This window comes from Cheilinus undulatus, linkage group 6 (genome assembly GCF_018320785.1).
Source record: "Cheilinus undulatus linkage group 6, ASM1832078v1, whole genome shotgun sequence".
NCBI lineage: Eukaryota > Metazoa > Chordata > Actinopteri > Labriformes > Labridae > Cheilinus > Cheilinus undulatus.
Genome location: NC_054870.1, coordinates 19,430,963 through 19,456,187, shown reverse-complemented (window position 1 = coordinate 19,456,187; position 25,225 = coordinate 19,430,963). Strand labels below are relative to the sequence as shown.

At 39.4% G+C, this 25,225-nt stretch overlaps 1 protein-coding gene across 5 annotated transcripts in view; it reads right to left on the bottom strand.

Annotated features, from left to right (window-relative positions):
• Positions 1-6,860: 6,860 nt before the first annotated feature.
• Positions 6,861-25,225, bottom strand: part of atrnl1a (attractin-like 1a) — a 450,037-nt gene continuing 431,672 nt past the window's right edge. For all 5 annotated transcript variants that reach the window (XM_041790223.1, XM_041790225.1, XM_041790224.1 and 2 more), the window contains one exon: positions 6,861-8,853. In XM_041790223.1, the coding sequence (XP_041646157.1) occupies positions 8,735-8,853 (119 nt within the window). In that variant the 3' untranslated portion in view covers positions 6,861-8,734. The remainder of the gene's footprint in view (positions 8,854-25,225) is intronic.

The window sequence follows — 25,225 nt, the reverse complement described above, 5'->3', positions numbered from 1 at the left end:
GAAAAAAGGGGACAGAAAATACATTTCATTTTTTAAATTAGGCGATAGAACATGCTGTTTCAAGAAAGATCAAATGTCTGTTTAAAGGTAATATTTTAACCGGTTTGCGTTTTTTTAAATTAACGCAAAACTGCTCAAGGCTCAGGTTGCACAGGATTTACTGGGAACAGCTCTTTTTAAGTCCAGCCAACATGTTGCTTCCGATCACTGCCTTCAATGATAAAAAAGAATCTTCTCTGAAGCCACAGTTCCCTTTCAGACTGAATGAAATTGTTTTATTGCATTCATTTTGTGAATTGAAGTAGTTGAAGTTAAGATGATCTTGGGTTCACATAAGCTTTTATAATAGAGATAATAGGACTATAACTGATTTATAATTGTTGCAGCAGGATATAGATCTTCAGCAAGCCATCCACACCATTGATCAAAAAGAACCAGCAAGTTAAAGGAACTCAGGAGCTGCTAGGGAGAAACACCATAAGCACAATAGTATTCAGCCACCTGACCATTCCACCAACAGGGACTGGAATGGCATTGTATTCAAATACCTCTACTCTAATATGGAGTTGGTCCCCCTTTTGTAGCTAGAGCACCCTACACTCTTCTTGGAAGGATTTACACAAGATTTTGGAGTTTTTCTGTGGGAATTTGGGCCCATTAAATCTGTAGAGTATTTATGAGGTCAGGCGCTGATGTTGGATAAGAAGCCCTGGCTCACATCTCCATTCCAGATCATCCCTAAGGTGCTCAGTGGGGTTGGGGTCGGGGATCTGTGCCAGCCAGTCAAGTTCTTTCACACCAGTCTCATGAAACCATGTTTTTATTGTCCTTGTGCACTGGGGCACAGACATGTTGAAATAGAAAAGGGCCTTCCTCAAACTGTTGCCACAAATTTGGAAGCATAGCATTATCAAAAATGTCTTGGTATGCTGAAGCATTAAGATTAGTCTTCACTGGGGAAAAGGGGCCTTGCCCAAACCCTGAAAAACCACTCCATACCATTGTCCCTCTCCCACCAGACTTCACAGTTGGCACAATGCAGTCAGGCAGGTAACGTCCTCCCGACACTCACCAAACCCACAACCCAGTGTTGGCGTGCTTTACACCTCTCCATTTAACACTTGGCATTAGACTTGGTGATGTGAGGCTTGCATGCAGCTGCTTGGCATTTCACTTGTTGCTGTTGTTCCGAACACTTCCACTTTCCGATAATATCACTCCCAGTTAACAGTGGAATATGCCACAGGGATGAAATTATCATGAATATTTGCAAATGGAGACTGCATGGCTAGGTGCTTGAATCCCTGTGGCTACTGTTCTGATTGAAACACTTGAAATCAATATTTAACAGGTGTGGTCAAATACTTTTTTCCATATAGAGTATGAAGCTTGTAAACTAAAAAAAAGAAATCAGGAAAAGGAGAGTTGATTCTTGTGATTCTGGGTTATGGGCAAGAGTAGTTATCATCATGAACTTGCAGAAAAAGTCTTCACTGATCCTGACTGTAAAAGTTCACTCAGTGAATTTTCAGGGATATCAAGTTGGTGTGTATGCACATTTGAAATGTGGGGATTCATGTTGGAAATGTGTCTCCTTTCCCCAGTGATGCCTGACGACAGTTAAGCAGATGTTATGGGTTTACCAAAACACTCCCATGTAGCTCCACTCACGTCATTAATCTAACAAGGCAGGCTCTTTTGTCTTCTTCCCCTGTCTTTGTACGTTATGTTTGCATTCATTTTGTATGTTCTGGTATCAAGCGTCTCACATTGACTTTACACTAAAATCCCCTGCTTTCATCCTAAGAACTGGTTTAAAAACATCTTAGACCAGGATGAAAAGGGAAAGTGCACCATTTACTTCAGCCTCTTGACGTGCAGGTATTGAGCAGAGCAGAGATGCCAGCAGCCCACTTAATGGTAAATGCTGCACTCTTTTATCTTAAGAGGAAAAAAAAACATACAGTGAGCTGAGAGGATAAAAAGAAGCACTTATCTCCTCCTGGTCACTAATGGTGGTGACAGTAGCAGTTTTGGCCTCATGTTATGTTGAGAGGCCTTTTCAAGTTTGAAAGGAAGCTCTTTAAAGGAGGGGCAGAAGTTTGATTAAAAAGTGGCCTCCTCATTCAGGTGCATGAGTAGTAATACAATGATTACAAGAGGATAAGGTATTTTAAGGTAAAAGAAGCCACATGTAAATGATTAACTGACATGAAAACATTGTTTAGCCAGCTTTATTAACCACTACATCACTGACTGTGAAAATGCAGCCAGACTGTAGAGCACTGCAGTTCCCTGGAATGAATATGTTACTGTTTTCTTTCCATCTGATTACAGTCCCACATTTACATAAGAGGGTTTAATTCCTGAAGATGTTTACATCACCTCTCCAATCCAGCCTTCAGCGCTTTCATGACATAACCGGCGGTCCATTTTAAGGCACACAGCGGCAGCCGTTTGTTTCTGAAGCCATACATGCATAAAAAAAGACTGTAGTGCTTTATATGTAGGCCTCTAAAAAGCATCCACATGTGGCACTGCATTTGTAAACAATGCCCCGTTGCAATGCCCTCTGCACATAAAAGTACAAATATATGTGTGTACTTGGTAGCAGCGTCTTTGGAGGCACACCTTGATGTAACACAGCTGCTGTTACAGTGTTTGGCAGAGCAGGAGGTCCCTGGTGATAAAAACTTGTATATAGACAGAATACACTTACTGATACTATTAAGACCTGCTCTGTGGATATCATGACAAGACAGGGATAATGCAATTAAAAAGTTGTAGCCCATATTTCAGTGTAACATGCCTGGTTCCCTACAATTACTTCTGTATATGACTGAAACCTCTGCATGCTATAGTTGGAGCATTTCTTACAAGCAGCAGCCGTCTTGGTCATTAACAAATGCTGTGGCTCAGTTGTGTTTTTAAAATCCCTCTGCCCTTTTTTTCCAGACCCCCTTTCCCCTTAAACAGAGTCATAAAGATTAGTGGTGAAAACTTGAGCCTTCACGCTCCCAATGCATCATCAGTAGTCATCAACAACATTTTGTAAACAGACACAACAACAATCGTTTCTTTGCAGATGATGTCACACAGCAGCAGAAGAAACGCTACCTAAAAGGCCATGGTCTGAGTCGATTTTGACCATGCCTAGCATTCAAAGTGCAAAAGTATAAACATTTTTAATACTTAATCTATTTTTGTGTCCCAAAAGTAGTGACATATTCAGGCAAAATTAATAATTAAAAAAGCCTCAGTTGAAAGCCTGGACAAGCGGTGTCACACAGCACTCATGTATCGTCTGTTTCCACAAAGCAGCCCGGTTTGGCTCATTGAACCCTGTTTCCTTAGCTGATGTCCGTCTCACCAACCTTCAGTCGTTCTCATCGTAACTGAAAATCTGTCTCTGCACGGCAGCGCAAGGGTTAATTACTGTTGCCTCACAGCAAGAAGGTCTCTGGTTCGCTTCCTGGTCAGGGCCTTTCTTTGCCGAGTTTGCATGTTCTCCTCGTGCATGCGTGGGTTCTCCCCGGGTACTCCGGCTTCCTCCCACCACCAAAAACATGCTCTTTAGGTTAATTGGTGACTCTAAATTGGCCGTAGGTGTGAGTGTGAGCATACCTAGTTGTCTGTCTCTATATGCCAGCCCTGCGATTGACTGGCGGCCAGTCCAGGATGTACCCCCCCCAATGACAGCTGGAATAGGCTCCAGCCCCCACGCGACCCAAATGGGATAAGCAGTAAAGAAAATGGATGGATGGAAATGCGGTTTAAATGACAAAAAAGGATGGAGGAAAGAAAACTGATACTCAAATGTAACATTAAAGAGCTGTTTCACATGATAGGCTCATTCCTGAATGGCTCATCATCTCTCGGTCACTCACCCCACATGGTTTATTCTGTTGGTAGTATAACTGTTTCAGTCAAAAGCATCTTAGTGACAAAATGAGGATTTTTTTATATGTAAGAGACTCAGCTAGCCTAATTAGCTCAGTACAAAACCTCTCGACTCTCGTCTCCAAGGCCATGCCAGATGGAGGATTGCAGGACTGAGTAAATTATGACATTTATTGCATCCACTCCAGGTAAATCAGTTAAACTCTAGCAAAAATCACTTTTTTGTACAGTTTTGGGATTGTTTATAAAGTATGTAGGAATTTTCTCTGCAGTGCACAGGTCCATTTAAAACTGTTAAGTACTACATTTCCTCTTTTCCCATTCATTTCTAATGGCTGTCCCCCACTTCCTGACCCCCAACGGACGCTCAACATGACGTGATTGCAAACAACCTAGACTGGACATTTCTACTATAACTGATCATTTAAAAAATGTTTTTTGGACTGAAAACAATCATAATGCATTTGAACAACATTAATTTTTTACAGCTTTTTTACATCTTGCTGATGATTTGCAACAATTTCTTGTTTTTATAAAAGCTAAAATTGTCATCATAATTGAACTCAGTTAATTGCCCAGCACTAGTTCTGGTCTCCCAAAACCATCAGTTAGAAGGGTCACTTTACATCACCTCTCTATTTCAACAAGAATCAGGGCATCCTACCCCTAGACATAAATGTAGGGATAGGGCAAGTGGTAGGGGCAAGGAGTGAATTGAGATTGATTCTATGTCTTAATCTACAGGCTGAGTCCTTTAGACGGCACATTTGAAGGCCAAATAAGTCACAATGGTGCATTGAAGGCTGTCCACCTTTCCCCAGCCACAAAAGATTTGGTGTATCCTTTGTGGCCTAACATATCCCTGAATACTTTGGGTAGCAGGTCAAATTAAATGGGGCACTCTCAAGAGGCCAAGAGCTTCACTTTTAAAATCAATTGGTTTTAGGTCGATTTAGTACTTGGTGATAAAAATGCACAAAAAAAGTGGAGCTTCAGAGTTCTTCAAAATAACAGGTTACATTATGCGATGCTAGATGCGTTAGCATCAGGTGAGAAGGGCAGTGCTAAGAAAATAAACATGTGGGCAGGGGCAGCTGATAATTAAAACAGGGAATCCTCTGTAGTCCACAATACATACATCATTTCAGAGTGGCTTGAATGGGCTATTCTGGTCCTTTGTAGAGTCAAGGCCTCATAAACTGTATTTGAGCATGATGCTGTAATCAATAGGTGTAACAGAACTATGACTACAGGGGTGTCATTTTATCGCTTAAAATCTTGATGAAGTATTGTCATCTGAGGCTTATTCTCTCTGTTTGTCTACTTAGTATTTATGTAACTCTATAAGCAGTGTTGGATTTCAGAGTCCATAATGGTGGCTAAACTCACATTCGACCCTCCTGACATCCTGAGAACAAGAATCAATACATCCCCACAACACCAGGAGTAAGAATACACACATTCTCAGATCCAATTACCATAAGAAGAGTCGTCAAAATGTTTTAATAGTAAATGTACACATTTATGCTTGTATGGACAAAAACAGTGATGTGAGCTGCCCTTTGTTAATACAAGTCTCAGCAACAAACTGATGCAAAATGACTTAAAGTAAAACACATGAAAGAAAACAAACAGGCTCTGAATGTAAAGATAATACAAGTGCATAAAGACATAACTCTCATTTGTATGTGCAGTTGATTAAAGTAAGTTTACAATATTCAATAAAGGTTTAACACAACAGATAAAGAAAAATTGCTTTAGACATAAAAAATGGATATGATATGCAAAAAGCAGGCAAGAGTTAAAAGGCTAACTATGCGACATTCACAGAGGTTTTTCAGAACAAAACAGGTCTCTGAGATCCATACAAAGTTATAATATGCTATTCAAAGTGGATTCAGTTGTTATCAGTCTTTTTAATTCAGAGAAAATCTTCCAGAAAGTTTGTTTGGTCTCCTTCAGGTGTACTTATGTGACAACTCTCAGCTTTTATGGCACCACAAACAGCCTCCCTGAGCCGGCAGGCCTACACTGTGGCAGGATTAAAAGTTCGAGAGGAAGGAGTCTCACAAGAAATGAAGAATTAACCCTCTTTAATGTCAAAGTGAAAACAGATATCTGCAAAGTTATTTCTTTCAAAAAATATTTACTATAGAATAAGTGATTGCATGAATATTCTCCCACTTTTAAGTGACTGACCTAATTCAACAGAGGTCTGGCCAATTGCTGCTAGTAGTCTCACAAATGAGGAATGGGGGGTCAACTGAGTGCAGCGAATGTGTCTTAAGTGATTGTTTTATAAAGACATCTGTGTCTGGAAGGTCCAGCCACTTGTTAATCAGTATTGCCTGGTTTGCATTACACCACAAAGACAAAGGAACACTCTTAGCAACTCAGAAAAAATGTTATAGAAAAGTATAAGTCCGGGGAGGGATACAAAAAAAAAAAAAATCAGGCACTGAACAACAGTTGAGATCAGTTAAATCCATCATAAGAAATGGACGTAATATGGCACATGTGTAAATCTGCCTAGATTAGGCCATCCTCACAAACTGAGCGAGTGACCGTGTAAGAAGGAGACTGGTAAGAGAAGGCAGTAGGACCTCATTTCAAGGAGTTACAACCTTCAGCAGCTGAGATGGGAGAGACACCGCAAACAGCAACTGTTGCCCAGGTTCTTCACCAGTCAAAGCTTTATGGGAGCGTGGCAAAGAGAAAGCCACTGTTGAAGAACACTCATATTAAATCTCAACTCGAGTTCACCAAAAGATATGTGAGAGACTCCATGGTCAAGGGGAGGAAAGTTCTTTGTCTGATTTGACCAAAATAGTACTTTTTAGCCATCAGACAAAATGTTCGGCAGACACCAAACACTGCACATCCCCACAAACACACCATCCTCACTGTAAAGCACAGTGGTGGCAGCATCATGCTGTGGAGATGTTTCTCAGCAGCTGGCTCTGAAGGGTAAAATGAATGCAGCAAAAAAGGAAAATCCTGGAGGGCATTCTTATTCAGTCTCTAAGAGAACTACGGCTTGGGAGAAGATTTATTTTCAGCTAGACAATGACCTGAAGAATACAACGAAAGCTATTCAGCAATGGTTTTAATTCAACAAGGTGAATGTTCTGGAGTGGCCGAGTCAAAGCCCAGATCTCAATCCATTCGAGAATTTGTGGGTGGACTTGAACAGGGCTGTTCACACATGATTCCTGTGCAGTCTGACAAAGTATGAGCAGTTATTCAAAGAAAAATGGAGTACAACTGCAGCGTACACAGACTCAGTTCTGTGTTTGTAGCCACTAGATACTGACTTGTTGGGGTCATTTCTATAGTCACTTATCTTACCTTACATGTTTTTATTTAATTGACATACAACAGTTTTTTTGTAAATTTATTTTTCAAAAAAGCCAAATTATATTGACCCTTATGGCTGAAATGAAATCAATGAGGGTAAAAATCCAAAGGGGTGAATACCTTTTAATAGGCACTGTATATTCAAAGAAAGTATACTCTCTACTAGATTTTTTTTTTCAGACTGTCGCATACTAAGCCTTTCAAAGACACAAAGGGTATCAGCAAAGTACGGAAACACTGCACAGAATTACTTGTAAAAACAAATTTTAAAAATCCTAGGTGAATCTGTAAAAAGTTCTATAATATGGTTAAACAAAATTTGCATATTTAATAAATAAAAATAAGAAAACATGGTCAGTTAAGTTTGTGTTTCACGAGTAACCAGGCATGTAATTTACTGGAGATCATGAGAAAGGATGTAGAGTAGCTTCACAGTAATAAATGAATGAATAAAGTTTGAATCACATCAGTAGTATGCATTCAATGATACCAACCTTCAGGTAAAACCACAGCCCAGGATACAGGTTGCATTCAGATGTTAAGTTGCATAATTTAACCCCACAGAGGGATCTAATGTACTGGTAAAGCATTGTACTTATAGTGCATATACAGACATGTAAAAGGCCCAAAGCTACACATCATGGATCCTTTTTCATTACGGAGCACCTGAGCTTCAAAATGTAAAACTTCAAATGTCTGGACAGGGCAGAGTAAGAAGTAAAAGTATTTAAAATGATGCTTTTCAACAGCTGCATCCTCAGCTGGATGCAGTTTTTTGACATCTTAACAGTAACAGTCTTTGAATGGCCCAGAGGAGACTTTCTTCCTCACCACATATCTTCACCCACTACAAGGTGAGCCATTCATCTAGTTAGGTCTATTTTGAACCTCAGTCCAAGTGGGTTCTTAAGTCAGGAGGACCTCATTTCATTTCAGTTAATTCTTCTCAATGTCTTTCCCAGGAGCTTGGAGCCATTTAGTTTGGTTATTATGGTAAAACAAGTGTTTTTCTCTGTCAATATGGCCGACTATGACAGACAGACAAGTAGAGCCCTGGAGACCTGGAAACCACATGGCATGGAGGAGGAAACGTCTGCCAGCTCTCTTAGCAAATTCAGACCAAAGCTGTTCCGGATAGATGTATCATCATCATCCATCTGCAGGTTTTTCCATTTGTTTTTTGTTTGCCTGGCTCATCAGCACCAAAATGTTTCCTCAGGGGAAAAATATTATGTTTACGAAGCTCTCCATCTGATCCAGAGAGAAGGGTCCAGATAATTTCCACACTTTTCCAACTATTGATGAAACAGTGGATTTATTACCTTTCCATCAGAGCCAGAAACAAAGATGATCCTTGTTTTTCCATGCTTTGTGTTGGTTAACATATCCCTTTGTTGAAGGGTGATGAGAATATCTCCTGTAGCCTTCCTCTGGAGGGAACAGAAGATATGTTGTCACCTTTTAAAGGCCTTCCTGTTCATACACAGGTCCCTTGGTGGTGCACAGTGTTTTTTCGGTGCTTCAGACCAAGGCCTCTTTCTTTGAAATCCATCCTCTGTTGTGACGTGTCTACCAGAGCACTAGCTATTGCAATACCTGGAGGTGGAGAGAGAAAAGACAGATACATAAGTTCAGTCTAGTAGATAGCAAAGGACATGCACTATGTAGATGTTTAGCCAAAGCTAGCTATGATACAAATATTGCTCTTGTGCTGCTGAGACAGGAAACTCTTAAACCATTACAATACAAACAATAACACTATTATCAGATGAGGAGAAGGCAGGAAAAAAAAGCATTTTATGTTCTTGTTTTCAACAAAACCAAAAAAGTAAATTGGTCAACATTATCAACTGACTGATAAGAGGACAGGCTTTCATTCATTTTCTACAACTGACCTCTTTGATTCAGAGGTCTCCTGTGGAGTTTGGCAGGGCCCAAATAATTGTTCAAGCATACAACGTGTCACAAAATGTTTCCATGAAATTGGCAGGCCTGCTTGTTCTGTAATACCTCAGCACCTAAGAGCTAATCCATTGGTAGCTGAACGCTACCGAGTATAAAAGTTCAAGAGTGTTTTTGTACCTTGAACATTTTTATTTCAAGAGTGGCTGTAATAACCTGACAACCTTCAATACTAAGCGTCTGGTGAAGGGCAGAGGCTTTGAAAAAAACTCTGAGTGTGATTGGATAAACATTCTGTCTGTCACATCTTTACAGGCCAATCAGAGCAACAAAATACGTAGACATAGACATGTCAGTACACGACTTTTGTCGTTTTTGAAAAGAAAACAGCTCAATGTTGCTCTTTGTTCTTCTTTTAACAACATGGTGACTGTAGACATGTCAGTACACAACTTTTGTCATTTTTGATAGAAACGGTAAATAGCACCGGTCCAAGAAGTGATCCTTGGGGGTTGCCCTTTGAGAGGATGACTGGACATCACCCATATTTACACATTGCAGCCTATCAGAAAGGTAATTTTCAAACCATTTACAGCTGTTACTATCCAAGCCTATCTCATGGAGTTCTTTTGAAAGTAGAGAGTGGTCCACTGTGTCGAAGTCTTTGATAAATCAACAAAAGTGCTGCACAGTGTTGTTTATCATCAAGTGCTCTGACAATATCATTTATGACAGTTGAGGGGGTGGATAAGGTGCTGTGCTTTGGCTGAAATCCAGACTGAAATGGAGTTAATATTGAATTAATATAGAAATGACTCAAGTAGTTCGCTGACGATGGACTATAGTCTGTACTAAGACATGAGATTGGACGATAATTATTCAGGTTTAAATTGCATCTACCTTTGTGATGATAACAGAGATGAAGCTTAGGTTGAAGTCATGATACTTAGGTTTATACATTACATTGTAGAGTGAGGAAAAAAAACATCTGAAAAAAGAGGCAACGTGGTAAACATCAAAGCAAATAGGCTCAGCCAATGTGTGACAGGTAGACAAATCGTCCTATCAAAGGGCCTCACAAAATATTTTATCAACGTCTGTCCATCCGCTGATGCCTGGCTTCAGCAGTAGACATCACTAAGGTCACTGAAGCATATCTCCCACCATTCTGTCTCTCTGTTTCCTTTTCAGTCTCACTGTCTAGCAGGATGTTGTACCTCACTCAGAACAAACTTGTGTATCCAACGTCTGACTCTTTTCTCACAGCATGCAGCTCACAGACAGCGGGTCTGATGCAGCTCGGCATCAGATGCCTCCGAGCATTGTGTTACCCTGGCAGTAGCTGCCGCTGTTAATGTGGATTTAGTGTCATGGCAGCTCTTAGCGAGTGCAGCTAGTCCATGGCTTCCCCTCTCGACAACCGTGGACTCGACAATGCATGGTCATTACGACAAGAGCTCAATCTGTCCGTGTGCAGGAGCCAAATAAACAAAACCGGCAAACTGTGCAGGGGAATCTGCTGCACTCTTGATATGATTTGGATGCAGAATGTTTTCAGCATTTCACACTCAAGTGATTCTTGGGATTTTTTAGTGGGTGGAAAAGGTAAAGCCGATTACACAGCGGCTCAGTTTGTGTCTGTGTGTGTGACTCTGCAGGTTTGTGTGAGCATCTGAGGGAAACTATGTAAATGCAGTATGTGTGCATGCACCTACACCTGTGCACTTTTAAGTGTTTTGAAAAGTTCTGAAACAAAAAAGCTGACATGGCAGCCAACATTTATGAGCTCTCATCATTCTGAAGAATGAAGGGAAGCTGACTGGCAAGCGGCACCTGGTCTGCTGGAATATGAATCTTTACGGCTCTTTAAATGGTTTTACAGGTGTGTTTATTATGACCAACAGAGACTATGCTTGGATTTATTTGTCTTTTCTTTTTTCAAGTTTAATCCAAATTGCAGTTGTGGATTCTTTGTATTATTCGTAATATCTAAAAAGTATATTGCAGTTCCCTTACTATTTCACAATTTCATTTCAAAGCAAGAGAGGACATGTGGGTCAGAAACTTCTTATCTGTTTTCTTTGAGATTGTTTTGCACCTCTTTATCATTCCCTCATCCTCTCAGTAAAGCTTAACTTCTTAAAGGCCTCCAAAAGAAACAAAATAGACAAAGAACTATATATTCTTATAATAATTTTAGACCAATTTTTTATGGGGGGAAAAACAAGATAACTGCTTTGTCTGTAGGAGCAGTAATTATGCATATTTTGTGTTTGTGTGAGTAGGAAGATTTGATAGAGTGTCTGATTGCATTAAACCTTTGGGTTGCTGATTAAGTTGTGCAGAAAATACAAAATATGAATAAGCTGAATCATTTATACATCAAGAGTTGTTAGTGGATGAGTTTTCGTGCAGTGGTAACATTTCTCCTTCATTTTGTCATTTGTTATTTGCATTATTCCAAGGAAGTCCTTAAAAGGCATGTATCTTTACATTTTATCTTGTGATAATGAGCACATTTTGTTGTTTTCTTCTAATAGTGGCTTATTTTATGTTATTTAAAGACAACTATGCTGTGTTCTTGTCAAGATCTTGCTTCTTAACTTTCCGCGTCATGAAAAAACATTGCTTTAATACCATGATTACAAAACAAATAGATCCTGACAACAACGTCAGTAACCATAGTATCACTAAAAATTGATAGATCTATAGATTCTATAAAAAGTATTCACCCCTAATTTTTATGAATCCCTTGTGGTCAACATAATAAGGCTTTTTTGACAAAAAAGATACAAAAACAATGTCAAAGTGAAAACAGTTTTCTACAAAGTAATTTCAATTGAATAATAAAAATATGTATTGTAAAATGCATAGATATTCACCCCCATTAAAGGGAATGACTTAATTCAACAGAGATCCAGCCAACTGGTTCACGTAGCCTCACAGTTAGAGGAATGGGGATTCCCTGAATGCAGTGAATGTGTTTCAAGTGATTGTAGTATAATAAGTATTCCATGTCTGGAAGGTCCAGTCATTGGTTAAACAGTATTTGTAGCTACCATTACACCATGAAGACAAAAGAACACTCCAAGCAACTTGAAAAAAGTGTTATTTGAAAAGTATAAGTCAGAGTATCAATACAGAAATATTTCCAAGGCACTGAACATCCCCCAGAGTTCAGTTAAATTTGTGAAGAAATGGAAGGAATATGGCAGATGTGTAAATCTACCTAGACCAGGTCATCCTCATAAACTGAGAGATCGTGCATAAAAGGAGACTAGTGAGAGAGGCCACCTAAATGCCTATGACCACTGTGAAGGAGTTACAAACCACTGTTGGAGAAAAATCATGTTAAATCTGGACTAGACTTCACCAAATGGGAGACCCCATAGTCAAGTGGAGAAAAGATGTTTGGTCTGAGGAGACCAAAATGATGCTTTCTGACCATCAGACAAGACACTGTGTTTGGTGGACACCAAACGCTGCACATCACCATAAACACACCATCCCCACTGTGAAGCATGGTGGCGGCAGCATCATGCGGTGGGGATACTTCTTGGCAGCCAGCTCTGTATGTTATAATCTTTCATTTTTTTTTAGATGATATTACATATTTCTGTTGTTGATGTGAGTATTTTCCCAATATGTTGCATCCATGGTGTGGCTGTCAAGCAGAATAAGCCAAAACAAAGTAACATTATTGAGTGAAATAAGTGAAATAAAGCTACTTTAACCTAACAGTAATGTGCACAAGTGGCATGCAGGGGGTTAAGGATTCATTACAGGGCCTGATATGCCACAACCCAGAGCTGGTGAGTGGTGATGTGGGGGGTCAAGCTGGACACGCATAGACACGTGTGACAAATGTTTATTAAAGTGTAAGTGAACCCCCAGCTCAAAGCTAACTCTTCCCACTTCAGTAATCCCAAAAATGCAAAGAAAGTGAGCAGTTTGGTACTGAGAGGATGGAAGGGAAAGGGATGGGGTTTTCCAGATGAGGCGGGTGTGACAGTGACGTCCCCTTGTCAGAGATAGACACAGACAGAGTCCTGCAGCACTGCTGCCTCAGAGCCATCTTTTGAGGTGGGGGATTTTTCACCTCCACAGTCCCCTAAAGCAGGCTTTTATGTGGTGGTGGAGGGTGGTGGTCTTGAGCACTACCTGTTTGGACCGTGGGCTCCAGCACCGGCGTTACTAAAGTCAGAGCTGTGGCAGTGCAGGTGCAGGAGAGGACGGGAGTGATCTCTGAATGGTAAAGTTGGTTTGAGGCAGTAACGTCCTACCTTTTATATAAAGTTTGTGATGTAGAAACCCGCTGATTGTGGGTTTCTACATCATATAAGCCACACCTTTTCAGAAAAGAAAATGTCAGAAATAACACCAGTATTGATGTATCATAGTTTAGTCATTGGCAGTCACAATACCAAAAAAATAAAAGAAGTTTAAAACATGACTGATATATAAGCTAAGAAAAGGGAAAAAGATGAGGTATAAATCAAAGAAAGAAATGATGTTTCAGGCATTATCTCACTTAATCTCCTCTGATCAGGCAGACAGTTGTCTTTAATGTGGATCCTTTAAATGGAAAGAACTCTAGACCAAAATAAATACAACAGGACTGCAAACGATATCTGATGACTAAAATCACCTCGCCAAGGATTCAAACTAATACTCCATCTGTCTAAATGATGTCAATGAGACATGAAACACCACCACTCCTGCCACAACCAGCTCTATTAAAAAAGAGAACAGAAATACAGGGGAAAATAAAGAGTGATACAAATTCCTCTCTAATGTGACATCTGAATATTCTTCCTTCAAAACAGCTCTCACCTTTGACAAATTACCATGATAATTGTGTTGATTTTTCTGGCTGAGCACACACATCTCCATTTGCAAAATTAAATTGGTCAAAAGTAATCAAATTATGCTGCAGGTGAGCGCAAGTGCTCATTTGCTGCCGTGGCAACGGGGCACATTAATGTGATTGTTTTGTCAGGTGAGTTGAAGCTTCATTAACCCGTCCGCTCCCCGTTACAGAGCAATCTTAACCCCCCTTCTGAGGGACTGATGGGGTCATTAGCAGGAGGCAATATTCCCCAAGTACAGAGGTGGGCATGGCTGAACAAGAATTTAAATCTAGTAACTGTTAACCAGTTAACATTGGTGCTAACTTTGATAAACCAGCTCAAAAGTAACAGAAATTAACATTTTTGTTCAGATTGAAACTTCGTGAAAGTCTGATGGTCTGCTTTTGAGCATGATCACTAATATTTGAACCACTGCTGTGGAGAAGTATTTGACCATACATATAGTGTGTAGAAATTTACGTTTCATGTGATTCTGACTATTACAAGATCAAAGCTATACAGCAGCCACAATCTACAAATCCACCAGACCACCAACAAAAAACATAATGACTCAAAGGCTCATTCAGTTAAATATTTGAATTCTCCTGATCTTAAAATTCCAGCAAAGATGATCCTGCAACAGCAGATAAAGGTCCCCATAATCCATATCCAGCAAAGATTTAAACCAAAACCCAACATTTACATCTAAGAGTTGCTTCTTCTGTAACCCTTGAAATGTTATACTTCATATAAGTCTAGCAGCATTTCACAATAAAAGCACCCAAGTCATTTTCTACTGGTTATACTCCTGCTTTGATTAACAATAAACAGGTTAACAATAAAGGAAACTTAATTAAATTAAAGTTAAAGGTTTTGATATGAATGTCAATCCAAAAGAATCAATAAAAGAAAATGCTGATAATGAATCAATAATGGATAAAAGGGTGTGTGCCTAGCTCTGCCCAGGAGCTCAAATCAATACAAGTCTGTTGTAAAAAGGAGAGACTGCAGCTGGAGAACATCTGTGACAGGAGGGGTCCTGGTACCAACTCAGAGAGCAACCTTAAAACCCGGAACTCCATTCCTGGTCTTGTCTCAAAATTTCTTCCTAAATTGAGTAAAATCAGTTGCCAGTCACTGGGAATTTCCCAGGACAACTCAGGGATAAGACCTTTATGGGTAGAGTTTTATCCAACATTGCACTATATTTAGCATGCACCCAACCATAAGATCATGATACATTCCTGTAATTTTTACCCCTTCTTATTAAAAAAAAAAAGCACTTGACATGACAACACTGTAATAGAATCATGTAGAAACTACTGATTGAATAACAAATGAACATTGCAATGTGCAATATGCAATGTGCAATATGAAGCCTGTATAATGGGGTTACCCCACTAAGAATGCAGACTCCAAATAGCTTCTAACTTATTTTATTTTACCCATTTAAAAGGGACAGAGCATATTAATGAACAGCATAAAAGACAAACATGCCAGAGTTAGCAAACTGCCAGTTTACATGCATAGTCCCTTGGCAGTTAATGTAGAAACAGACTGAACAACAATACTTTAAGTGTGCAAACATGTAATTACAAGATTAATGTAAACTGTGCACAATAATGTTGAAAAGTGGTATTTTAAATGCAAAAAGTCATTTTCTACAAGCTGTGTGTTGTTGTATGTTGTGTGTTTAACCTTTTGGAGTCTACAGACCCACTGGTGTGTCCAAAACATGCAACCAATTTAAGATGACAAAGCAGAAAGACGCAGCCTTGCACAGACTTGCAGACTTGTGTCAAAAGTCCAGATTTCAAACTTTATACCAGTTTTTAAACTGTGATGATAGACCGAGTAAAAGTAGACTTATGATAACGGTCTACACCATGCAATGTTTTACATAACTTTGTTATTTACTATCTGTACATACCTTTTGGAAATTTACGATTTATATTTACATTCTAAGTTGTAAAAGTGATTTATTAAACATATTTTTAGTTTTCACTTTAAAAGAAAAACAACTTTTTCCGACTCAGATTTTTTTTGTTTGTGTGTGTGATTTTAGGTCCATTGCGCTAAAACAGTAAGTCAAAATGAAAAAAAAAAACAAACAAACAAAACTTTAAAATTACACATGCAAGATTGTGCTGAAAAAAGATACCAAACAAGACAAGGTAAACAGTTTTTAAGTTGAAAGTTGAAATATAGAGGTAAAATCAAAAGTAGTCCAAAAATTATACCCTTGAGCCCAGAGGGTTGAGTAACACTTTATTTATAGTAAAGGAAGCTTCTTGTTGTTATAGCAGATGAAAAAAAAAAAAAAAGTCACAGATAAAACATCTAGTTGACTCTGTCCACTTCTGCCACCTGGAGCAAACCAAGACAACAAGGGAATGCTATAAAAGACACACTGATATGTGTATACCCCCCACACATGCATGCAACAATAAAATTATGCATACAAACAAAACTAATAGTCACAAATACACAGAGCAGTTTTAGTACACAGGGCAGGTTGGTGCAATGCCTGCATTTATATGTAAACCTGTAATACACAAAGACAGAAAGATAAATACAAAGTAAAATGCATGAGCATGCGTACATGTATGTGTGCACATCCTGCACCAGATTCACCAATGACTGCAGGTTTGATTTGATATGAGCCCGTTTTTGGGATGGGTTTTGAAGGTGGTGTATGTTGGGGCATTCCTGAATTGCAGGTGGTATATTGTTCCAGATGTTACTGCCCCTAACTGACAGCACAGTCTGTCCAGTGGTGGTGGATCTCAGCAGCACCCCACAGTCTCTACTAGTAGTGGTCCTGGTGGTTGTGCCACTGTCAGCTTTCAGGTTAGAGTATTCACGCAATGGGGGCGGGGCAAGGCCATGCATTTTCTTATTTACAGAGCAGGCATATCTACAATCTTTAAAACTGTCAAAACTTAAAAGATTATGTTTCTCAGAGAGGGAAAAATGATGATATGAGAAAGGTCACAGATTATTAAGGTGTTTTATACAGTGATCGGGTTGAGTGTGTTGACACCAGTGAGGGACCAGGAAAATTATAGCATGCAAAAAACATTCTGGGCAAATTTACTGTCAGCAAGAACCTGACCTGTGTGAAGTTTGATAGTTTGAATCTTTTGGAGCTCTTTTTAATGTGTTTTTTGAATGTGAGGAAGGAATCTAGAACCAAGCAAGCCAAGAGGGTGAGACATGATGACAGAATAACTAAGATGCCCATCTAGCTCATTGTCCATAAACATCCTGCATTTTTGTTACATCTTCTCCTCTTGTCTATCTCTAACTGACTGTCATTACTCTTGTGTAGACACTTTCCCTTCACCAAGATGTCTTTGTTATTAAAATCCTAAAAATGCAAGGACTGCAGAGGAAATTAAGCTGTCTTCCCCAGAGATTTCATATAAACTGCTGTTTCAAATAAAGAGGCACTAAAAGGCACACTACATGGACGGTAGCCTTCTTACGGGATCCAGTGTAGGAGTAATCAGAAAGCCCCAAGCCACTGTCTGTGCTGTGAAGTTTCACATTGACATTCAAATATTTCTACCTTTGTGAGTCACTGATTGTTAAGGACCAGCAAACAAGACACAAAAACTATGACTGCTGTGGTGTGTGCAAGACTTGGGTATGATCCTGACCAACTATAGGAGACCTTTCATAACTCTTACATGTCTGTGTTTGGTAAAGGAGTTCTACCTTAAAGAAGCAGCATGTCCCTACTCTAACTATCCCTGAAAAAGATTATTTAAATGAATGGGACAACAAAAGGTCAAAGGATGTACCAAAAAAAAGTTGAGACAGATGCTTTGAAGTTTCCAAGAGTCTGAGTTGTGATTTATGTGGCTTCATCATAAATAAACAAGGCAGCAGCACATCAGTGATACACTTTTCATGACCTTGCTCTGACTTTTCTTGTCTTTTCTTTTAATACATCTGATCCAATTTGTCAGTGAGACCTTAACTTGTTCCACTTGATCCTAATGCATTTTTATCACTGTTCCATCAATCATTTTAACAGCAGCGTGTACTCTTTTTATGGCAAGTATCTTAAAACTGTCCTAAAAAAAAGTTAATCAACAATTATACTATGAACAGCAACTTCAGCCGATAAAACCTCAATGTCTATAAACCAAAAATAAATCAGGATTTGGCTGACATTAAAAATCAGAATCATATATTTTGGCCAGAATCGACAAGCTGATAAATGAGGGAGTGATGGCGGCGGGAGACCGTCTCCCAGTGGAGTTGATGGTTGCAGAGATGTGGAGGATCAAAGTATTGGGGATCTACTCTGGGTCAATGGAGCTGGGTTTGTGAGTGCCTGATTTTCGATTCCTGTCAGCTGTTATCCAGTCAGACACCCAGAAGGAGACAGTGGGGAGGCAGGGGGGAGCATGTGAGGAGGGGGACACAAAAAGAGGAAGAAAAGGGGCACAGATGCTAAACCAGTGCCAATTTTCATGAACAGTTATTGCGTATTAACCTAGATCTGTTGTCAAGGGACAAGACTGTTGGTGTTGGAGGGGTTTCTGATTTCATTCTGGCAGCATTCATTCATTCAAATATTTATCAAGTCTCACAAATCATTAATAAGATGGAGATAGAGGAAAATGCACAAAAAAACAACCCTACAAAAGCAATACTCAGTGAGAACAATTCCACACACCCCCATTTAAGTGCAGCTGACCATCAGAATCTAGATAATGCTTTTTTTTTAAATTCCAGATGTGTTCTTGTCTCAAGTTTCCAGTGGGACTTAGTAAGATGATGAAAGATGACCAGGTCAGTGATTACAGGCTGGGGATATATCTTTTCTTTCCTTCCCTTTCCTTATTTCTTCTTTTACCCTCGTTCCTTCACTCCACTTGTCTCCCTGTTTTTTCCTCTTCTCTCATTGATTTTAACTCAGCCAGTTATTACAGTTAGCATCAGGAGATTGGAATGATTCCCTGTTAACTGAGAAAGGGCTGATAAAAAAGCACAAAAAGCTTTGAAACTCAAATAAATCGATACATTAAAATGCTGTCCAATTTTCCTCTTAGTGGCATCTTTTATGTTTTAAATACAAAAGTTCAAAATCACTTTTCTGTCGAAGGATAATAAATGTTACTATTTTGGTCCTTTTTAGGAAGAGGGCCAAAGTGAGAATGATGCAGCAAAACTCTAAAGATGCTTTGTCAGGACTTGAAGAGGGAGGGGAGGGGGAGTAAGGCAAGAAAGATGGAAAGAGAGTGTAACCTAAAGACATAAACACAGACGCTATAGATTCATCAAGGGACACATATTGAATTATCACCTACATGTTCATAAACTAATGTGAAATGTTTGTCAAAACTGTTGAAAAACTTAAGTTTTGGAAATTATGGACTAATTGATGAAAACAGGTTACTTGGATGCTGTTGCTTCAATGTTGTATTGCTGTTACTGTGAATGGCATGTTGAGAGGAAAGATGGAGAAGTAGGCAGATGAAAAATACAGGAAGTGCAAGAAGCAATGAAGGGCCCTTGCACCCAAATTAGTGGCCTGGGGGCCACATGAAACCCAGAACCAACCCCCCAGACTGTGGTCATGCCAGAGATGCTGAGGGCAACCTGTTTCCCAAGTTTTCATAAATTCCCACAATACTTCAGACCATAAATGCAACACTCCATGTAGCCTAGCAACAGTCAACCTACAATGCACTGCGTTGTTTTGAAGCATGGCTGGCAATGCTGACAGGAATAAAACATGTCCTTTTTCAGCTGTACAACTGTGCAAATTTAATTTTTATGCACTTTAAGATATGCCTGGGTAAGATGTGACCAAAATTATTATTTACAGAATTTCATTTTATTTTTTCATTCTATTTATCTTATTTTTATTCAAGTGGAAAAAAAAATTTCTACCACTTCAGGTTATGTTCAAATACAGCTCTGTTGTTGTGCTTTTATGCACTTTTTGATGCGCTTTTGTCATGTTGCCAAATTGAAAAGGGAGACTATGAATAAAAAGTGCATATTTTTCATCAAATTGATCTGTATAGATTTGAATTTGACATTACCAGCTGCTTACTGGGCGTCAAACATGTCTGGCCTGGCTACATTTCTTGATTTTGAAATTTGGCCCAGTTGAATTTGTAATTGAATGGCCCTGCCTTAACCTAAGGGTGAATGGTGTGCAGGTTCTGAATGTTTTTAAAGGAAAAATCTAAATTCAGAGGAGGAAATGTTCAACTGGCAGAAGGGGGGCTTTGATGAAGCAATTATATTGATGCATGGATGAGTTGGGGATCAATGTGTGATCATGCCTGTGAAGTGAAGTTGGTGATAACTGACATCAGCACTAAAAAGTGACATGAAATTATAGTGGGTGAATTTTCACCGCCAAAAACATACAAAAGTAGTATAAGTCGGGTCCCTATTATGGCCCTGCTCCATGGTGAAAGCTTAAGTTTTTGATTGGCTAGTTTTAGAAACAAAAGTCTGGAGTAAATCAGATGTAATCCCTCTGACAAGTTTATTTAAATGTCAACCTGCCCATCAGCAGAAACTCCAAAATTTGAACTTTAGCTGTTTGTGGTGCACCTCCTGTACATTTTAGAGTATAGTCCTTTTTGACCTTTTTCATGTAGTCATGATACAGATGTGTACCAATTTTCATGGAAGTACACTGTAAACAGCAACATCAATTTTACTCAGAAAAACTGAGCTGATTAACTCAGTTTTTTATAACATGTTCTAAATACTTATTATAAACAAGTTACTTACTTTTTGGCCAACAGCTAAAGGGCTCAATTTACTTTAGTTTACTTGGTTTAAACAATTAAGTAAAAGGTGGTTGTAATTAAATTTCAATTTTGAAATTGCCCCATAGTTTTAATGAATTATCAAGTACTGGTTCAGCGGGTCACAAACAGCCATTGATGCAAATGGTTGCACAAGTTAGTCCACCTTAGGTGAAATGATAAGGCAATCAGTTACCTATAATATCTTGAGTTCTATTAAAGACCCTGTCAAGTAAAATCTGAAGTTTTTGTCTTTACTCACTAGATATGTTGGAATATGGTTGCTGTAAAAATGTGAAAAAACTGAGCTTTACATGTGACTAAATTCTAGATTTGGACTGATAGAAAGTTTTGCACCTCTTTCCTGGCTTGGTTTCATGTGGACAGGGCAAAAATATTAAGTATTGCACACTCAAAGTAGATGCTTTAGCCTAAGTCCTGCAAACTTAAATTAACATTTGAATCTCGGTTTTGAACACTTAGAATAATTGATTTTAAACTAGTAGTGAATACTAAATTGGTTCATTTAGAACAAGTTGTGCACACTAAAAATAAACACCTTTTTTTAACTCCCAGAAGTCAAGTGTAGTTTACTTGTTATTTTTGAGGCTATGAGTTTCCATATTTTTTTTAAGTAGGCTCAACGAATTTTGTTTTACAGTGTGGGTGTTAGTTTTGATTGGTTTTGAGTCAACCAGGGGTGGATTATCAAGTATCTTAGGGTCTTATTCAAGACTGAGGGTAGAATAGTGTGCAAGATGACAGATGGATTGGTGCAGCATCAGCAGTATTGCAGACATTGTGCCGTACTGTTGTAGTGAAGAGGAAGCTGAGTCTGAAGGCAAAATTCTCAATTTACCGGTCGATTCGTTCCACCCCTTACCTATGGTCATGAAATCTGGGTAATGACCGTGAAAATAAGATCGCCAGTTCGGTTGGTTCTGGAGGTCTTCCAGGTGTGCCCAACTGGAAGGAGACCCCAGGGCAGACCCAGGACTTGCTGGAGGGATATACTATATCCCCCTTTGGCCTGGGAATGCCTCAGAATCCCCCAGGAAGAGCTAGAAAATGTTTCTGGAGAGAGGGATGTCTGGGTGGACTCGCTTAGCCAGCTACCACTACAACCCGGCCCCAGATAAGTGGAAGAAAGTGGATGGATTGAAGGTGGCACCCAGTCCCCTATCTCACGTTTGGGGCCACCTTGGGGCCCCTGTGCGATGGAGTTGCACAATTCCCCCAGAATATATAAATTTGGGGCTGGATTTTGGGGAAGGTTTGGTGAGTTTTGGGGTATGTTAAAGCCCCTGAATTAGCATCTTTTAACAGAAATAGAAAAATACTAGTAATTCTTTAAGTTTCGATAGGGTCCTCACTCCGAGGTAGGTGCTCAGGCTCTAATAATCAGCCAAACTCTTTGTTCTAACAAAATTATTTGGATTGTCTCTTTAAATTAAGAAAAAAGACTTGAGAAAAGATGAAAATGGCTCAATAGAGAGCAATGAAGAAGCAAGGAATAGGGAGAGAATTTTCATTTCTGTCTCCTTGGTTGGTTTTGAGGCAACCAGGGGCGGATTAATCAAAGCATAACTACAAGGACTTACAGTCTCAGAGTTGCTGCAGCAATATGCAAATCTGGTTCTGTGGTTGAGGACATTGCCATGGAGTCTTACCACAAACTCCTTCTTTCTCCTCTTGTTTCCCTCCTTCATTTTCTACCTGTTTCCACTCCAAGTATTTTTAGGAAATTGCTTGGAGTCTGTTATCGAACCTTTGAGCCTTTTAATTCCTCCTTTTTCTCTTTCACTGCTCTTTCTATTTTTACTCACAAAGACTTTCAACATCTTACAGTACCTGTGTTTTTCCACTTTTACCCTCTCTTTCTTCCTCCTTTGCTCTGAGATATTCCATGCTCCATCTCTGGTGCTGAATAGGCAGATTAGCAGAGAAAAAAAGGGTCTGTGAATACTGCTGTTCCTCTGTCTCTATTGACCCACTATCTCAGCTTGGGAAAAGGAAGCTGAGAAGGAAACAGCCCCCATCTTTATGTGCAGAATATGCACAGCCTGGTAAATCCATTAACAACTGATTGAGTTCCATTTTATATAAAACAATAAACAAAAGGAAACAACTGCAGCAGCAAGAGGCACGGCATAAAGATGTTAAACTGACGGGAGAAAGATGAAGCCTCTGTGAAGATGGAAAAAATGGGGACCTGAGCCAGAAATAAGATCTCTTTTTTTTCCTTTTCTGCCCCTTCCTCTTTTTCAGCATGCCTGGCTGTCACTCGTTCTCTCCTGCTTTGTCCATCATGTCAAGCCACTGTGACTTTGAATCAGTCAAACAGTCGCTCTGTGGTCAAGCTGTTCCTCTCCTGTGAGAGTGGCTCTCTCAGGCAGGCACCATGTGGGAGTCGTCCTCTGTGATTTGGCAGGCGACAGCTGTCAGACACTCTAACAGCAGCGGGCCCTCTATGTTCACTTTAATTTTCAGGATTTTTCAGATTAGATCATGCAGCAGGGAAAAAAAACATGAAAAATATGTTATCACAGTATTTGTTTGGCTTTAAACTGAGGGATCTGGCATTTCCTTGTGTGAATATTTTTTATGTAAGTGTGTCGCTTTCTAGCTAGATCAGAGACAGAAAGAAAACAGTACAAGAGCTTAGAGACCTCTTTTACTTCTGCAGCCTGTAATCTCATCACACACACAGACTGTGATCAGAGAGAGAGAGGGAAGTCCAATTCTTAGATAGGAGCTAGGAAAATGGCTAAAAGGCAGTTCTCACTGTCTTTGACATATTATTAAGCGTAACTTAATAACAGTGTTTATGCATAAGTGCAAATTTACAGACAAAGATTTAATTTTACATCAGGATGTAATAGATAGAGACAGTGACAGACAAAGCCAGGCAAAACAGCTCTATATTTTAAGGATCACTGGACTTTCATGTTAAATATTTTAATTTACAGCTTCTAGAGCTACCCCTGGTGATTTTATGCCTCTGGAGGTACATGACTGCTGCAATAGTGAATTTTTAAAGTGAGGTTGTGCATTAACGGTAGTATAATAGCCATATGAGAAGCTTTCCTCTTCAGTGAGAGAATGTCAGGAATGTACACTGCAAAGCTAGGCAATACAGCTATGAGGAAGGGGGTCACCTGTTTATCATAATTAAGCTAACTGTAAGGAAGTTCATAAACAAATTTGGGGTATGCTGAAACACTTCACTGCTCTTTCTTTTCTTCAGTCAAGCCACTCTGTTGTAGCTCTACTTCCTCCATTCCTCTCTATGTATCTCTGTTTGGTATTTGCAGTATCAATCTCTGGGTCACAGTGACAAAAAACATTACCTGGTAAAGTGTTGGTTCAATGTCACCACATAATAAGGGTCAACAACTTCAATGGTTCAACTACAAACGATAATTCTTACACTCCATCTCACCTTGGCCCTTTACTTTTTTATTTTTAAAGGCTTACAAAGACATAAGGACTTTAATACCAAATGAGAATATGCACTGCATGGGAATGGCATCCAGAATCAGGCCTGCCCACAAAGTTGGCTGGGCCCCTGACAAACTCAGAGAATGGGCCCTCTCCAGCTGTGACTTATTGATAGTATCAATGTATGTGTCTTGAATCTGTAGCGTTGTTGCAAGTATGAATCCTGGCTAACAATTACTGTACTTCGGAGCTATTATGGGGCTCTTGTAATTTTTAGGCCCATTAATGCCGTTTTTATTTAACCTGGCACGCCAGATGGATGTGTTTCACACATCTGTATGGAAAACTACTCATACACAGTGTCCGGGAAAGGGAAAAGCCTTTGAAAAAAAGGGTGATTGGATGAAAGTTCTGTCACATCTTTACACACCAATCAGAACAACAAAACACGTGACGTAGCCACTAGCAAGCTCCGCCCCTAGGGGTGGAGGGGTTGAACTCCATTAAAACTGCATAATGCGAACGATGGCGACTGTCGACATGTTAGTACACGACTTTTGTCGTTTTTTAAAGAAAAAAACTCACTGCTGTTCTTTGTTCTTCTTTAAACGAAGAAATTTCGTCAAGTTCTGATTAAACTGGCGCTTTGGCAGCATCCACGCTGATTCCTTCCGCCATAATTGCACCTGTCTCTTGTTGTTGCTTGCGGACATCACGACTTCGACGCATCCAGAAGTACTGCCCTTCTACATTTTTGTCTCTTTAAAAAACATTTTTGCTACTTTAAAGGCCCTTTCACTACCTTATCTGCCCATTTGTGCCACTCTTAACCATTTTTGCCTCTTTTCTACTATTGCCACTTTGACCCATTTTTGCCACTTAATTTGACATTTCAATACCTTTTCTGCCAATTTCTGCTACTTTTAGCGAGTATGTGCCACGTTCTGCATGTCTCTTTGCCTCTAGTAACCAATTTTGGCACTTGAA